Source organism: Candidozyma pseudohaemuli (assembly GCF_003013735.1).
Source record: "Candidozyma pseudohaemuli strain B12108 chromosome Unknown scaffold00019, whole genome shotgun sequence".
NCBI lineage: Eukaryota > Fungi > Ascomycota > Pichiomycetes > Serinales > Metschnikowiaceae > Candidozyma > Candidozyma pseudohaemuli.
The window spans coordinates 174,423-191,802 of NW_020194453.1; the positions used below are offsets into that span (position 1 = coordinate 174,423).

General features: G+C 45.5%; 8 protein-coding genes across 8 annotated transcripts; 4 read left to right on the forward strand and 4 right to left on the reverse strand.

Annotated features, from left to right (window-relative positions):
• Positions 1-145: 145 nt before the first annotated feature.
• Positions 146-1,627, forward strand: C7M61_004941 (uncharacterized protein; the record flags this gene model as incomplete). The annotated part of the gene is made up of 1 exon (XM_024860254.1): positions 146-1,627. The coding sequence occupies one exon, from the start codon at positions 146-148 to the stop codon at positions 1,625-1,627; it is 1,482 nt and encodes a 493-aa protein (XP_024711633.1).
• An 80-nt stretch (positions 1,628-1,707) lies between these two features.
• Positions 1,708-2,064, forward strand: C7M61_004942 (uncharacterized protein; the record flags this gene model as incomplete). Its single annotated transcript, XM_024860255.1, has 1 exon — positions 1,708-2,064. One exon carries the CDS (start codon positions 1,708-1,710, stop codon positions 2,062-2,064), a length of 357 nt encoding a protein of 118 aa, XP_024711634.1.
• A 113-nt stretch (positions 2,065-2,177) lies between these two features.
• Positions 2,178-5,867, reverse strand: MHP1 (Mhp1p; the record flags this gene model as incomplete). The annotated part of the gene is made up of 1 exon (XM_024860256.1): positions 2,178-5,867. The coding sequence occupies one exon, from the start codon at positions 5,865-5,867 to the stop codon at positions 2,178-2,180; it is 3,690 nt and encodes a 1,229-aa protein (XP_024711635.1).
• A 776-nt stretch (positions 5,868-6,643) lies between these two features.
• Positions 6,644-8,329, reverse strand: SRP54 (RNA-binding signal recognition particle subunit; the record flags this gene model as incomplete). Its single annotated transcript, XM_024860257.1, has 1 exon — positions 6,644-8,329. The coding sequence occupies one exon, from the start codon at positions 8,327-8,329 to the stop codon at positions 6,644-6,646; it is 1,686 nt and encodes a 561-aa protein (XP_024711636.1).
• A 1,300-nt stretch (positions 8,330-9,629) lies between these two features.
• On the reverse strand, positions 9,630-10,178 carry C7M61_004945 (uncharacterized protein; the record flags this gene model as incomplete). The annotated part of the gene is made up of 1 exon (XM_024860258.1): positions 9,630-10,178. The coding sequence occupies one exon, from the start codon at positions 10,176-10,178 to the stop codon at positions 9,630-9,632; it is 549 nt and encodes a 182-aa protein (XP_024711637.1).
• A 2,185-nt stretch (positions 10,179-12,363) lies between these two features.
• Positions 12,364-13,092, forward strand: C7M61_004946 (uncharacterized protein; the record flags this gene model as incomplete). The annotated part of the gene is made up of 1 exon (XM_024860259.1): positions 12,364-13,092. The coding sequence occupies one exon, from the start codon at positions 12,364-12,366 to the stop codon at positions 13,090-13,092; it is 729 nt and encodes a 242-aa protein (XP_024711638.1).
• A 902-nt stretch (positions 13,093-13,994) lies between these two features.
• C7M61_004947 (uncharacterized protein) lies at positions 13,995-14,966 on the forward strand (the record flags this gene model as incomplete). Its single annotated transcript, XM_024860260.1, has 1 exon — positions 13,995-14,966. The coding sequence occupies one exon, from the start codon at positions 13,995-13,997 to the stop codon at positions 14,964-14,966; it is 972 nt and encodes a 323-aa protein (XP_024711639.1).
• A 111-nt stretch (positions 14,967-15,077) lies between these two features.
• On the reverse strand, positions 15,078-15,611 carry C7M61_004948 (L-methionine (R)-S-oxide reductase; the record flags this gene model as incomplete). The annotated part of the gene is made up of 1 exon (XM_024860261.1): positions 15,078-15,611. One exon carries the CDS (start codon positions 15,609-15,611, stop codon positions 15,078-15,080), a length of 534 nt encoding a protein of 177 aa, XP_024711640.1.
• Between the last annotated feature and the right edge of the window lie 1,769 nt (positions 15,612-17,380).

The window sequence follows — 17,380 nt, forward strand, 5'->3', positions numbered from 1 at the left end:
CAAAGATTATTTCAAGGCTATTTTTGGGGTTGCTGTGGTCTAGAAAGACATTGATCTTGCTTACCGCGGCGCACTGTGTATTGAGTAGTATGGCTCAAACATAAAACCGCCCAAGCTGCACCCATACACTCACGAGATCTCTGGGATGATCAAGGAAAACGAGATAATATCAAAAGTTCTTCTATCTATAGAACAATATAAAGGTAGCATAGACCTGTTCCGAACTGCCGTCCTTCGAAATGAATACACTCCAGCCAAGAAGTACTTCTCCAGGCTCTTTCTATGGAAGGCCTGCTTGATTACAGAATCGCTCAACTTCAGAGAATGGGATACAACCTTGACCCTGTCTCGTGTCATATACCATAAACTCCGCCAGGAAAAGGATATGGTTGTACAATGGCACCTTCTAGACGAAGACAATGAGTTCTATCTCCCGCCACAGAAAACCACCAAGTCCAGCCGATCGAACCAGAACCTGAAACCAGCACCCCAGCATCTCCATAGAATTGAAAACATTGCAGATGATCCACTAGCCATGCCCCTAGATGGTGCTGAAACACATACGCCATCACAGGCTGAGCTCGATAACGATCTCCTCATGTCCATTATCATGGACGTCCAGCGACTCTTTCCAGGAGAGACAATCTTTCACGACAATAGCGAAACTGCAATGATGTATAAAAGACAGATCATATCGGTCCTTTATGTGTGGTCAAAATGCAATTCGTCTATCGGTTACAAGCAAGGCATTCATGAGATCATAGGTCTCATGTTCCTCAACTTGAGGAAGGAGCTGATTCCGCTCCCCACAACGAATACTGTTTCCGCTGATGAGCGCCATATCTTCCTGCTATTTGACGAAAAGTACCTCGAGCACGACTTGTTCACGATTCTCAATAGGTTCACAGTGTCGAGTGGGTTGGTGCTGCAGTTCTACGCTAGCGAAGCAGAGCTCATGTCCTCCATTAACGTGTTTAATATTTATCTCATGAAGGTTGATCAGCTCATCCACTACAATTTGGTGACGAAACTCAGACTTGAGTCTCAGCTCTGGATCATTCGATACTTGAGGCTTTTGCTTCTACGTGAGCTTGGCAACGACTTGGAAGTGCCGTCTTTGCTCTGGGATAAGTTGGCTGCTATCGACACTCATACCGGCCTGAGCCCTGTCCCAGATACCATCATGTTCCTTGTGGTAGTCTTGTTAATCCACATCAAGTCTGAGTTGGTTCTTTGTGATTTCTCGGAGGCCTTGTCCTTGCTTCTTCACTATCCGATTGCAGCCAAAATCAAGACGAACCCTGCTTTTATTGAACTGGTGTTCCAAGATGCACTCAGGTTAACTGACTACAAGAAGAATGACATGAAGCTTTATGAATACGGCAGGAAGATGAACAAGAAATACAACAACAATATCAAGGTGAATCTAGGCTACACGCCTTCCCCCAATGGGTCCGCTAGCCCCACAGTTCTCAGCAGATCGAATTCCCCGTCACCCGCACCATCTTCCCCAACCTCGGCAAAATTTCCGCCTGACCCAAAGGCCGAAAGAATGGCATTTGAAAAATTTAGACTCGAAGCTAGACTTAAGAAGAGGGCCCAAGAGATGATGAATAATAAGCTGTGATCAAGTGGTGGTGTACGGGTTCGTTTTGTTGATAGTTAACGAGAGGTGAGTTGGTGCTCACTAGATAACTTGTTTCGACTATGGGCAAACGGAAGGCCGCTGCCAAGCCACAGAAGAAGATCAAGCAAAAGCTTGACACGACTTTCCGCTGTTTGTTTTGCAATCATGAAAAGTCCGTCATCTGCACTTTGGACAAGAAAAACGGTGTAGGCGACTTGTCTTGCAAGATCTGCGGGCAGAGTTTTCAAACAGCCATCAATTCTTTGTCACAGCCAGTTGATATCTACTCAGACTGGATTGATGCCTGTGAGGATTTGGCCGAGGAAGCTGAAGCCAGAGGTGCAGACTTGGACAACGATGAGGACGCATACAGTGATGACGACGACGCTCCATCAAGATCAACCCGGGACCCAGTTCTTTCTGACAACGATTTTTGAAGGATAGATAAATAGAGCAGCTGGTTAAAGCCAGCAAAAGGGTTAAATAGGATACATAAACGGGAAAGTTGAAGAATGCTAGGCAGCGTAAAGCTGCCGGAATATTATGTGTATTAAGTCCTCGCTGGGCGAAATTTGTTGAGGACACTGTCAAATGCTTCATGTATAGTGTTACCGTCCTCTTTAGCCTTAACCTCGATCTCATCTTCGGTAGGCTCGACATATTCTCTCTGTTCGTGGGAAGGCTCATCTCCTAGGTTCTCTGAGCCGCTCTTCAAAGTCTCAAGACGACGATGGAATTCAGCCAAAAGGTTCTTAGTATCGTAACCTGGTGCCTGATTAAAGACGCTCTTCAAACTCACGCCTTTGTCTTTCATCCTGTTGAGGAAAGCGATGACTTGATCGAGCTCGGAAAGATCAACGTTGAGAATCTTCTCACGAAGCTCTTCACCAGAGCACTTTTCAAACTCGTCAAGGAGATGTGTATCATTGTTGATCTTCAGCAATTTCAACACAGACCCTTCCTCCTTATTGAGTGTATTCAAACTTGTAAGAGAATGCGAGCGTGAATATGGTAATGAGGAGGAGGCGTCCAAGAGGTCTCTTGTATCAGGATCTTCGTGGTTATGGTCTTGGAGATTTCTGACATCATCTTCTTTGTTTGCCTTCTTTTCATCCTCGACGAGTTGCACCTTGACCATTGTAGTAGAATTGAAATGTTCCTCGGGCACCAAAGATTCATCAATGAGCTTAAGTCCTCTAACCAAGGAAGAGTCAATGAACAATAAACGGATGAGTGTCTCTTTACCATCAAGGTTGAGCTCGTTCTTCCATTGCATTTGAAGCAATTCAAGAATGGTCGTCTGCAAGTTCTTTCTGTCCGCTCTAGCTCTTTCAATAAATGCGTTGACCTCAGGAGATTTGACATCGAGCTTCCCGGCAGCTTTCTGTGAGACAATTTGTGAAAGCTGTTCCGTAAGCGACATTTCGGCAGGGTCGACTTGCAGCTTCTCGGCAACATTCTTTTGAAACTCCACCGCACGCTCCATGTTACGCATGGTGTAGAGGCCAATACGCTCCTTGAACAAGTCTGGAAGAAGGTGATAATCACACTCAAGAGTAATCAAAGTCTTAGAGTTCTTGAGACCCTCAATAAGAGCTGTGCCTGCAACAACATCAAGTTCGTTACCAAGAACCGACAAGTAGCCAAGTCTCTTGCAGAAAGGAATTGTCTCTGAAAGGGCCACTAGAGAGGCCGAGGTAAGACCATTGTTCTCCAAATGGAGACGAACTAATCCCTTGAACAACGGAAGCTTCAACATGAAGTAACTGAAGATGGCCTCTTGGCTCTGTTTCTGTTCTGCCTCTAGGTTGACAGCCTTTTGGGAGCCAGACAGGGCATCATTATAAGTCGAGCTTTCTTCAGAATCAGCTTCGCCGCTCACCCTTGAGCCAAAGAGTCTAGGATTGTTGGACAAGTCTAGGTATTTAAGGTTGGGTAACTCAACCAAAAACTTTTCGAAGGCCTCTTTGAAGAGCAGGCTGAATCTCATGTTTGTTGCGTTCAAACTCATGAACGCTAAATTAGTTTTTGGTATGAGAGCCGACAGCCTGGGGTCTCTGGTCAAGTCCACGACAGTATGCAAATAGGCTGGTGACAGGAAATCATTGTATCCCAAATCAAGTCCACGGCTTTTACCTGTAAGCACCCACTTTTCGAACAAGATTTTCAACTGTTGTGGTCGAATTTGATTGTACGCCATTCCGAGTCTATAGGTCTTGAGCGAAATGGCTTGGGAAATGAGCTTGTCGAAAACTTCGATATCATTGATGCAACAACCCGTAAGAATGAGTTCATCAATACCTCCTCTAGCAATGAGAGTTGCTGTAAACAACGACCAATCCATATCAGATCTATTTTCCTTGTTGCAAGTCATGCGGACGAGGGTATCCTCCTCGCCATTTGTCTTCTTCTTTTTCTTCTTGAGAACGTTAACCGATAATGGCGGGCATTGCGTAATGTCCAATTTGCTGATAACCTTGTTTCTGGAGAGGAACCAGCAAAGGAGCGACCAACCCTCGGCGTCTATAGGCGTATTTCTCAAACTCAACTTTTCAAGTTGTGTCTTGGAAGCCATGGCGCTAAGTAAAATCTTGAACTGTTCGAGGGAGAGACTCACGCCATCAAGAGAGACACAAAATATGGGTGCAATTCGGATGAAGTCGGCAAAGGTCTGTATCTCGATCATTGATGGTGCTGGGTTGCGAAGCTGGATTATTGGAAGTGGAGTCATTGTGCCTTTCGGAATCTGCTTGGCGATAGCTGGGATGGGTAAAATTTCACGCAAGTGACAACATCTAGTGTACATGAGGTCAAGAGCCATCTTTTTGATAGGCACTGAGTAGCCCTTGCGGGCAGTATGATGCAACATTGGTTTGTCGATGGCAATCAGTCTCGCATGCTCGTTGATAGCGGAGTCTTGCTCCACCTCTTTATCATCTTGAACCGGACTCTGCTCCGGCTCTGCTTCAGGAACGTCGTCTTCTTGAGGTGCCTCCTCGCCGTTGTCATCCTGTTCATCTTTGTTGATGAGACCGAGAGCTCCACTACCACCCACAACTAGACCTCCACCTTGACCACGCTGCGACCGTTCAATGGCTTCCTTATCTGCTTCTGTGAGGGGATTAATCCTGACAACATTGCCGGGCAAGATGTCAACATTACCTTTACGAGGATTTCTTGATGGAATTTGCTGTGGTGGGTCGATGAGGAAGGTCAGGGAGTGAAATGCAACACGCTTCAAGGGCTTCAAGCCTTTAAACTGTGGAAGGTTCTCTGCACTTGTGAAATTCAGGCCGCTGCTAGAATCTGCCGAATCGAACGAGTGGGAGTCACGGCCAGGCTCTTCTCTAATACTGGCTGGAGTAGACGACACACTCTTACGACGGAGTAAGGATGAGAATTTGGATGCTGTGCTCTCCTTAGTAGACTCTTGCGAGATGGAGGGCTTCTTCTGCGGAATCGGGTTTAAAAGACAACTCTCAAGCCCGTTGACCGACCGCACCGAGTTTCGGCGACTCAATGAGCTTCGTCTCAGATCGGGTTGCTTGTAAAAGCGAACATACTCATCAAGCCTGGGATCAGTGGAGTCCTGCGAAGCTCTGCGGCTGGTAGAGGACCCCCTTACATCAGCTACCGATTGGGATGGTGATGATGAGATGTTCAAGGGAGATGTTTGTCTCGAAAGCCGCATCTGATAGTCCTTCTTGAATAAGTCTTGGCCTTCTGCGCTGGCGGACTGTGGGGGGAGGGATGGAGATGCATTGGCGCTGGGCGGGTCTGATTTGTGGAACTTGTTTTTGAGTTTCGAAAAGAATCCACCGTTACTAGCTGAGCTTCCATTGCTGCTTGCACTAGCCAAACTTGCAGCACTGGATCGTCTTCTTGGGTAAATTGGAATGGATCGCAGAGAAGGTGCCTGTCCGTTGGAAGCGGAAGTGATGGGTTCTTCAGAAATCGGAGATATCGTAGGTTTCAGTTTCCCGGAGATATTGTCATTGGTGTTGGAAACGGTGGTGGCCATCTGTGGCGATGCTGGGGTGGTAAGTGTTCTATCGTCGGCTGGAAGAGGTATGTCTGGTTCCAGATCCCTTCTGGTGAGATTGGCAGAGACGTTAGAGTCTCTTAAAAACCAGTCAATATCCTTTAGCTTTATGCCATTTATGCAATTATTGCCCTTCTGGACCACCATGTCGTGGATCTCATCCCAGTTCAAGCTCTTGGGCTCTTCATCCTCAGCCATTGTTAATGGGACGTGGAGTGTTGTGTATGTGAGATCAAGGATCTGAGTCTAGTAAGCCTTTGAAAAAAAGGTACCAAATGGTGGGGAATGAATTTGTGGAAGAAATAAGCAAAATCGAAGAACAGCTAATGATACGGAATTCACGATTTGGGGATCTACGGGTATAAGCAGAGACGGCTACATAATCGTCCGTCACACAGCGCAGCCTCATTCGAAAGTCAGGTGACCGAAATGATCACTATCCCTCCATATACTACTTTAGGTCGGGCCTTTTGAAGTGGGGAGCGGAAGATGCACGACCCGAATGCACCCGGAACGATGCAGCGAAGGGCTAGAATGTCATGTATTATTTCCTAGCAGAGCGTGTTGTTTATCAAGAGAAGCTAGGACTGCGGGGTGTCCTAGACACAATGCCTCGCTGGACGACACAAAAAAAGAGTGAGGCGAGACACTTCGGTGCTTCGGCCAGCTCATGCTGTTGCACCCAGATACGATCACGCATTAGAGTTGTCGTGCTGCATTGGCGAAGACTTAGGGCTATTGTCTTTTGACAAAGTCGTGACAAGTAGTTTGAATGAGCATGGGAGGTCAAATAGCAAGGCTCGGTCACGCCACACAACAAGGCCTTTTTTTTTCCCTGCTGTAGAGCGCTAAAATGAGATCGTACTAACCTGGTGCGTCAGTCTCGGAATAATGGCGGACACTGCCATGCGAGCTAATGTATGCACACCTGGCTTGTCAAATAGCTTCAAACCATCCTTTTGTTTTGCAGCCGTTTACATACCGCCCATTCCGCCAAACTGTTGCATCATCTTCTGCATCATTCCAGGGTTTTGCATCATTTGCTGGGCTTGTTGCATCAAGTTGGGGTTCAGTCTCATCATTTGCTGGGCCTGTTGCATCATCTGAGGGTTGTTCATCATGTTAGCCATGTTGCCCATACCTCCTCCAGGGGCACCACCTGCACCACCTCCACCAAACATGTTCATCGCCTGCTGCATAAAGTTAGGGTTCAGCTGTGCCTGCTGCATCATTCTTTGCATATTAGCAGCTCCACCGCCACCTCCCATTCCTGGCATTTGACCTCCGGCACCTGCGTTCATGTTCTTAGCAGCACCAGCCATCAGAGCCATCATCCTCTGTTGCTGCAACACCATCTCGACTTCAACGGCACTGCAACCCGCACCACGAGCAACTCTCAAGATTCTCTCTGGCTCTTGCGTAAAGATTCTTCCGTCACTATCGAGTTCCTTTGTGGTCATGGAGTCCATGATGTAAACCATGTTTTTGATCTTCTTAGAGGTCTCCTCCTCACCAATCTGATTCATGATGCCGGACATTCCGGGAATCATGGATGCAATGTTTGTTAAAGGTCCCATCTTCATGAAGTTGCCCATTTGCGTCTGGAAGTCACGTAACGTGAACTTACCCTCCTTGAAGTTTTCCATTGTCTGTTTGTGACCTTCGTCATCTTGCAAGTTCAACAGTTGCACGTGTTCGATCAACGACTGGATGTCACCGATACCAAGAAGCTTGGAGATGAAAGTGGATGGTTTGAAGACCTCAAAGTCTCCAACGTGCTCACCGGTACCAATAAATACAATTGGAGTGTTAGTAGCGGCGACTGCGGAGATAGCACCACCACCTTTAGCATGGCCGTCCATCTTCGTCAAGATGATGGAACCGAAATTAGAAGATTCTTTGAAAGCCTTGGCTTGTCCCTCGGCAGCCTGACCAATAGATGCATCCATGACCATGATAGTCTGAGTCGGTTGAACAGCGTCACCAATCTGGATCATTTCGTCAAAAAGGGATTGTTCTTGCTTGTGTCTACCGGAGGTATCCACGATAATAATGTCGAATTTGTCCTCCTTGAACTTTGTCACACCCTCGTATGCAACCTTAACAGGGTCAGTTTCCAAGTAAGAACCGTAGAAGGGAATGGAAGACTTGATGGCGTTTTGCTTTAATTGATCAAAGGCACCAGCTCTGAATGTATCCGCACAGACAAGACCAACCTTGTATCCTCTCTTCTTGTAGTATACAGCCAACTTGGTACACGATGTCGTCTTACCAGCACCTTGTAAACCGACAAACATTATGATATGCGAGCTGGCCTGCTTCTTGGTCTTCTTACCTCCCTTTGTCTTTGCAGCGGTTCTGTTGAGTTTTTGAGGTTTGGGAGGTTCCTCGTGAGAGTCCACTAATCCACACAACTCGTCAAACACGATTTTTTGCAACTTCTTGCGCTTATTTGCGGATGACTCGTTTTCATTGGCGATTTCAGTGGCACACTTCTTCTTAATATTGTCTCTTAACTTGGCCACGAGCTTGACGTTAACGTCAGACTCTAGCAATGCAGTGCAAATGTCCTTAACCAAACTCTGAACCTCGGATTCAGAGCCGGAATTGACTGTGCTCAATGCGCTTCTCAAGCGCAGGCCCAAGTCCGCTAAAACCATGATTACTAGATTCGATTCAGACCGCCTGACTTGAAGAAATGAGGTTTCGTGGTTGACACCCGTACCTCCTAGAAGAAAAATGTTCGCACCAACAGAAGAATCTTGGTGTATGGAGGTTTGTCAAAATTGTTTGGAGCCTATGGATCGTAAGGCAAAATGGCCATTTAATATATGGGTTGCTGATGGTTCAGATAAGAGCATGACTGACGTCTGATGGAGTACTTCCCTCAACAGGAAGGAATAAAAAAGTCATGACCTGATATCCATGCTCAACTATGACCACAACAGCTGGAGTTTCCTAACTCTTATCTAGAGACTTCGACGACATTCTTCTCCCCTCGATGTGCCACCGCAGTAAAGTTATACCAAGATAACGCGATAAGAAAGTCGTATCTGCAATGCGCAAATTAAGTATCCCTTACCCCACGAGTATTCACCTATTCTGCAACAGGTGTGGCTTCAGGAATAATTAGCTGAGTAATAATGGGAAGACGTAACCATAAACGCAAATTAGAGGGGATAAAGAAAAAAAAGTTAACGGCCTTTGCTCACTCAAAGCCATCTACAGTTTTATCTGTGTAGTAGCATCTTCATCGTTGACTTTGTTTTATATCTGGGTGGAGATTAGCGTGATTGGCATCGAAGGTTTTTTCTATTGTTACAATAATCCGGGCCGCATTTTGACGTGTGTCAACAAGCGCAAAAATCTCCGAAATGGCAGAAAAATCTGCTCAAGATCAAGTTGAACATTTCGAAGTTGTGGTGTTTTGTGTGACAAAATGAATCCGACTACGCCGAGAGCTTCTCACCAGTTGTGGTTTGAAAATGCGTTTATCTCTTGGATTTTCTCTTGGTATCTGTGGCGCAGGTCGCTAACTCTTATCTCTGCAACCCCCACGTTCGCGCCATGTCGCTTATACAATAATTATCCCTAATTGTTTGATAACACGTCTATTAAATTGCGTTTCGTATTTACCAAAAAATGATTTTCTCATGCCTTCTATGATTCACCAGCAGCACGCAATCCTGTTGCATGTGCCGACAAGGTATGAACAACTTTTCCAGACTAAACCGGTCTGGGGAGGGGAAGAAATTGCTCAGTGTATAAATGCCGCCATTGGTTGGTAGGTCTAAGCGTATGTTCCACATAGCACCTTTGTGCTTCGCTGATAGCGATGCGATTTGGCGTTTGTTGATTCTGTGACGCTTGCTGTTTTCTGGATTTGTAAATCCGAAGCCACATCGCGCACAGCGCGTAGTGGTTATTTTGATCGGATGTCTTACTTTCAAAAGCACTCCATCAAACGCCAGGTATTGTCTGAAGGGGCTGCAAGAACATCTGGTCGATAATCTTCAAATCTCTCTCCAAGTTCTTGTGATAAGGAAATCTGATACTGGGGCTCACAAGACCTGCTGCGTCTTCGGCATCAAAAAAGTCGTACTCGTCACGCAAGTCGAGCGGGATGTGGCTTGGACTGGAAGCAGCCTGTGGTAACTGCCCAGGTATTAGCGAAGACGAAGGCAAAATAGGCACCTGTAGGTTCTGCGCTTTCAAAAAGTGCTGTTCGGGTTCCTCCGGCTCATCCAAATCAGCGTCATCGACCCCGCTTTGGGACTCCATCAACAGGAGATTGACACAGTCGTAATCGAAAGTAGTCTTTTTGAGTATGCTTTCACTGAAAATATCCAGTCTGTTGTTATTAAGCAGCGCCGAGGCCAGCGTGGATGGCTGTTTGTGGAAACGCTCCTCTTCGTCTATCATGGGACAGCTAAACATCTTCTCGATGTCCTTGATGGATTTGGAGAATATCTCCTTCTCTAGCTTGATTCTTTTACTAGACTTTTGCATGACGACAAGGATCGTAAAAAAAAAATTGTGTCAAATGTAAAAACTGTGGAGAGCGCCGATTATATATGATTTTGATAAGCAGCGCAGCTCCGTATTAGGCCCCGCACAGTTGCGGCGAAAATTCCATCAAGCCCAACCTTCGGCAATGATGCCTTTATCGGCGCAAAATTGCGACATTCGAGCGGGCTCACGAAAAACTTTACGCCGAATGTTACAACGGGGCACCACACGAACCTAGACTAATTTTTTTTTTCAATTTCTCCACTTGAACACCACTTCACCCCACACCGTGGAAGTTACGTTATCTTCACCTCAAATATAATATTTGTTACCACAATGCTAGCGTTACCTGAAAATGTCGTCTATCCGGACTGTTTATCTTAAGCAGTGCCACACATCCTGATACGCGCATTTCAATTATCTTTTTCTTCTTAAAATTGCTCCCCTGAGTGTCACATTTGAGCCAGGGTTTTCCGAACAGATAGCCATGATTGCCGCCAGCGTTGCTTCGCGCTTTTTGCCTCCGCTTTTCTAGCACCTTTTCCCCGAACGGCTTCGCGGATTTGCTGCGCTTTTGGGCCCTTACCTTTCTCCACATAGAAAAAAAAAAAAAAAAAAAAAAAAACTCTCAGGAGCACCCATTCAATTCCGTCGTTATCTACCATTTAGCCGCTGCAAATATGCCACATCTGGAGACGAGTCGTGTTTATATTTGAGTGTGGAGATTTGTCTCACGTAGTTTATTACTAATAATGTAGATGTGGCTCTGTCAGCGTTTGTGGAGTCGGATTCCAAGAACTTTAGGAGCCCCTCAGCTACCACTTATACGAGGTTTTCTTTTTAGACCCACTATTGGATTCCGCCGTATGTGGAGAACGGGAGTGCCACATCGGCAGAAGCCACATATTGTGTCAAGAAAGGATCTACGATGGTTGTAGTGAATGTTTATGGACCGGACATAACCTAAGGTATATCTTATCGTGTTGTTGTGTATGGATCTGCCAAACCTTCCGTTATAATAAACGCTTCAAAACGCCAAAGCTTATTCAACTATCGCTGCATTGCTATCACAGGAATAAAAAAACACGTACTTTTTAAGAAGTTGAAGGAGTCAGCAAAATGGCCCAATCCCAACGGGGTGAATCGTAAGTCCCATTGTTCGATATTTATGAGAGACCCCCCACTTAACCCTCTGGGAACAAAAATCCGCATGTTTCAATAACATTTGGTTTGCAGTGTCATTCATAGTAATTGGCGAAACGCCCTATCTGGAGAAGTGGCAGCCCAAGGCCTAAACATATTTGGGAAATTTCCTGATCTTGGCCTTGCAGAATCTCACGATTTTTTTTTTTTTTTTTTTTTTTTTTTTACTCTGGTTATTTTTTGCTCGACGTTTCATTGCGGACCGTCTATTGCTGAGTGTTTAGAAAAGCGACTAAAAATCTGGATTATTAGAGCAGCTACGTCTAGTAATGGTAATGCAAGGTTTCACCCAAAATGACTGGCACGGCTGTGAGGAGCAACCATCGAAGTGTTGAAGGTATAGCACGCCCTTGCACCAAGCACTGTAAGGCGTCAGTCATTCGTCGCCGAAGCGTCAGCCGTTTTTCGCATAAACCGCCGCAAAAAAAAATTTTTGAAACGAGCGAGGACTGAGGCTGAAAGTTCAATTGTCTTCGTCAATAACCCACTGCTGTCTTATGTCAAATCAAGAAAATTTCATCCATGTCACCCAAAAGCCTTGCCGCTTTTGGGGCATCAAGGCTGGGCAAAATTTGGAAAGAAACCTTTCCATGCGTCTTGCAGGATGCGAAACTGTATCGAAGCCTTCGTGCTCGTTCGATCGCCATGGCGCCGTCCCTTGACCGAGCCAAAACGAGAGCGTGCATTCCATGAGCCTCACGTAACAAGTTTGTGTGCACTACGGTCACGCTGCATGCCAGCTTTTGACCCGATAAGTACCTATATTATTTGTGGAAAATGCATATATAAGATTGGTGAGTGCTTCATATATAAGATCTGTGATCCCCTAGCCTGAGTTCTGGTAGCGCATTTACAATTCCATTCCCACAACCCTCCCCCTGCAAACCCGCATAGAAGCGCTCTTTTAAGTTGCAAGAAAGAGTAACCAAGCCCGTATTCGGTAAAACCAGAGAAGAAACCGTCCCTATAGAACATCCACAAAATGCCTGATCCTTTGGATACCAGCTGTCTGACAGAAGATAATGAGCAGTCTCGACAACAACATATTGAAGAGGACGTCGAACCTTTTGTTTGGCCTCTGGCGACAGATTCCGCTTCCAAACTTACAAATAAACTGCGCCGGTCCAGTCAACCAGACATCTTCGAACGTTGTTTAAGCACCCTGTCATTTGGCTCTCCAAGCAGAAGAAATTCAAGAGTGTCGATGTGTACGGCTCTTCATAAACTCAACAACGCAAGACTGAGCTCTGTTGCTTCCACAGACTCACAGCGGTCTATTGCGCTCCACCATAGCACGGAAGACTTTATTCCACCCGTTTTGGATCACTCAGCAGAGATCTTGACCAACCCTCAGATAGACTTCAGCGAGGTCAGCGTCGTATGCTGCGATTGCGATGGAGAAGGAAAGAAGCTCAAGCATTCCGAAAAATCAGAGTGCTCTAATCGCTCTGGTGAGAAGAAAACCGCATTGAGGCCTCGTCAGCGGTCAAGATCAAGATCAAGATCATTCATATGCAACTCTCTTTTAAAAGCATTGGCACTGGAAGAAGACGAGGAAGAAACGGATGTTCGCGAGGAAGATGCCGAATCCGTAGAAGAGTGTTCACCCGATTCCGAGACAATTAATTTTTACTCATTTAATGATATCCTCAACCGAGAGAAGGATCTTGAAAAATTTAATACGTTCCGCATGAGTAAGTTGCTCTCATGATACAAGCGAGATAGTTGCAAATAGATAAATGGCATTACAAAAGTGAACACCTCAGACTCAAAATAATCATGAGAATCATCAAATCCAAGGGCATCTTTGAGACTCTAGCTCCAACTTGCGCGCATCAAACGGTTTAGAAGCCTGTTTGTTATCTGTGGTAACAGCCTCATGCGCTCTCTCGCGTATAATAGCCAATCGGGCCAATCCTCAATAATCTGTCGAGCTGATATTGGATCCACACACGCCTAACAAAAGTTTTGAAAGTATCGATTGCCACAGATCGGGCATGCTCGTTTTTCTACATTAAACTCATCCCGAAGATGTACCGTGGCTGCTTGCTATGCATCCAAAGGTGCAATAATATATACGAGGAGATCGCGGAGTGAGAAGCTTTCGAAATTCACCACATTTTCTTGCAACAAACATTAAATTTAATGAAAGTTAGGCCAACGCTTGATCTCTAAGTAACACATACACGGACGTACTCCTCCTCTCCTCCTTTTCCTCCTCCCTTTTGTGATGCAGTAGGTAACAAGGGTCTCCCTAACCGCCCTGCATTTAATTATGCAACTTCCTAGTCGGGCTCATACATTGTCCTCATCAGTAACTTGAGTGTGTCACAGCAAACAACAGCACTTTTCGTCATCGTGCTATCTAGAGAGCATCGTGTTGCCGAAACATTACTGTGTTTAGTCAGAACCTGCTGTGGACTCTTACTATCCTCAACTATTTTGCTCGGGAGCCCCACAACCTCAATTGCTGCATTTCACCAGCGATTTCACTGAGGACAAGTGCAAGCGACTTGTTACGAGCTAACGGCATTTGAGTCTCAATTGAGGAGAAACATTGCATAATTATAACCAGAGAATTCAAGCTGCTTCTTTACCAACTTTCAGTTCATAATGGAGCTTAATGACGACGACTTGGCTCAAGTAGATGGTCAAATCGAGCCTGAGGCACTCAATGGGCCCGAAAAAACGTCTGAGCTAGTGCTTCCATCACTTTCTGAACCATCATATGCCTCAGCGTTGATAAACTATCGAGTTCTTGTTTCTGCCAAAGAAGCTGGTTGCCTCATTGGACAAAATGGGGCTGTCATTGATTCCATCAGAGAAGAAACAGGAACTAGAGCGGGTATATCCAGTCTACAGCCTGGTTCCTACGAGCGAATTTTGACCGTGAGTGGAACTCTTGATGATGCTTCAAAAGCGTTAAGCTACTTCGCCCAGGCTTTGGTCAACGCGTCCACAGAGACCCAGTTCTCCTACATGTACTTCCCACTCAAGCAGTTACTGCTGATACCAAACATAGAGGGGGAAACCACAGTTTTACGTCTTTTGATTCCAAATGCTCAAATGGGCACCATAATTGGGTCAAGAGGCGCTCGGATCCAACAAATCCAACGGGAGTGTAACGTCCTGATGATAGCATCCAAGCTTCATCTTCCAGAGTCGACTGAGAGATTAGTGGAATTGCAAGGAACTGTCGATAATTTATACGACTCCTTGCGTATCATTCTGAGATGCCTTATTGAGGACTTTTCATCCGCCGTGGGCACTACATATTACGTGCCTAGAGGCTCCCAAACGAGGGGGGATGTTAATGGAGGCCAACGGCGTACTATCACAACGACTGTCTCTTTTCCCAATAATATTGTCGGAGCATTGATAGGCAAAAATGGTGCTCGAATCCAAGGGGTTCGCAAAGTGAGTGGAGCCACTATCGGCATTTCCGATGAGGAGGAAGGAGTTCTTGAGCGTGTATTCACTATAACGGGCTCGGCAAAGGCTGTGGAGAAGGCCAAAGCATTGCTTTATCATAATTTGGAGAGAGAGGAAAGTAGACGTGTTCAGGCCGAATCTGAGCTGGGTTGACTACTGTCCCTATACTTCTCACTTTCTTCGAGCCATTCGGTAATATCTTTCAATTCTTTTTGTATGTCTTATTGTGTAATAATCAAAAGTTATTGTATGAAAAAAACAGTTCTACTGAGGCCAATCCAGCGAATTCGAGATTGCAACTGCCAATGCTTCTAGAAGCTCGGTATCATCTTGGTCAAATGCAGCTTTTTCCAAACAGTCGATATCCAAAACAGCAATAACTTGCGAATCTTTCACGATCGGTACAACTATTTCACTTTGTGTTTCCCCATCGCAGGCTATGTGACCCGGAAATTGTTCCACATCGGGCACGCATTGAGTAGTCTTTTCCAGTGCCGCGACACCACAGACGCCTTTTCCAATCTGAATTGACTGACAAGCAACCTTTCCTTGAAATGGCCCTAAAACCAAATCTTTGGAAACATTTCTGTCCACCACATAGAAGCCAGCCCAATTGACGGGAATGTCAAGCGAATGATACGCGTGCCAAAGTAATGATGCTGCGTTAGACAAGTTCAGGACCCAATACCTAGAGTCCTCCGCGAGAGCCTCAAATGACATTCTCACGAGTTCCAAAGCTTCTCTTTTCAGAGTCTTGCCAAAGTTTGAGTAGTCAGCATGAAATTTGCCCTCTCCCATTCTGTTTTGTGTGATTCGATGAGATGTCAAAGAATTCCTAGATCGCAGATTTCTGGCTCCGCTCCGAGTGCGCACTCTATCAAGGGTGGGAGGGGCGAAAAGCGCTTGAACGAGGATGTTTTCTGCCAACCTCCAACTTCTTTGAGGCCTTGTTGATCATCAAAAACAACAGCAACTCGCAGACCCTCGAAGACTTCTTGGTAAAATGGCTTTAAGTAAATCCTCGCGAATTGCGCTGGCTCGACTTCGCATGAGTGGGCGCCTTTGAACGTAATGCTCTCAGACAAAGAAACCCCCAAATTCCCCAGAATGAGTGTACCCTTAATTTGCAAAATACCCTCGACCTTGCCCTCGTTTGAGAAGACCTGCTCCGCTGAGAGCAGAATCTCAAAAGCATGATTGATTGCACCTTTTCCTCCACCGACAGTGTCGTAGCACCAGGTGAGTGGGATTCGTGTATCTGCTATGGGGTTTCCTAAACCTGAGTTTTGGTAAATATACCACTGCTCATTCGTATCGTCGAAGTATACGGTTTGATTAGTATCTTTTATGAAAAACTCATTCTCACGATCCGATAAAAGAGCTTTGTTTTTGCGTGATCGAAAATCTGACTTCGAAGTGAGTAAATGAAATTTATCCCGAATTCGATTTTCTAAACTCTGCCCAGTAATTTCTATATAACCCCTTTCATGTCCGAGAGCTTCCCCTAGGGCGATACTTAGAATGCAGATAATGCACGCAATTGACAATACTCTCATCGAATCGATAACGTGAAATTGTTTACACCAATCAAAAGAATAGAGGGTATCTTACTCAACTTAAATTCTGAAGGTGCTTCGTGACACTCGCATACACTTGCTTAATGTTACCTTTTGCGTTTGAGTGACCCATCCAATATGCCCATGACAGAAACGGAGTTTGCACTTACCCTTAATTCACTAAATTCTCACAGAAGTAATGCAACTGGTCTGCGGCAGTCTCAACGTCTAACAAGCTCCCAGTCTCGTCGATTTCAAGATATTTGGGCAGTCGAGGGATCGTATAGAAGCATCAATCTTATTGGTGCCTCCGGAACGAATCAATCCCACGCAGGACTACATTTGCAACATTCACAAAGTGATACCAGAAATCTCGATGAAGGTCTAGGTTTTCTAGCTGCTGATTTTTCAATTGGGCCATTTGAAGGGGATGGTGTGGAGAATACTGTCTTGAACCCAACTCGCAGTACTCAAATTGACAGCACCGAAACCAGACACCACAATGATCGAACTCGGAGTATCGGAGTTGACCAGGTCTCGGAATATTTGTACAATGGTCGTTCTTTCTACGAGGTGGATGAATCATGTTTGGAAACAGAAAATACAGGACTCTTGGTACGTCACAATCCTGCCGAGCTATACAATGACCTGCTCGATCTAAGGCAACTTTCAGTTCAACAACTTGACGGTCTTCATGACTCTCTACCGTTTAAAAATAACTTACTGGTGTTCATGGAAGATAATGACTTAGTTGAACCTTTGCTCGTTGTGGCTTGTGAATCAAGTCTCCTATTTTATACTGCGTTACTTCATGATGCAACTTCAACTAATCAGCCAGAACCTCCAATATTCTGTTTCGATAGTCGACCGCTATCGACCACACTGAACGACTTGAGAGCAGCCGTTTCGAACAATAATCCGCATACTATCAACTATTTGAAGTATGAATCATCTTGGATGGATCGTTCAGTTCTTGCAGCGTGTACAGATGACGGCAGAATCTTGATCTGG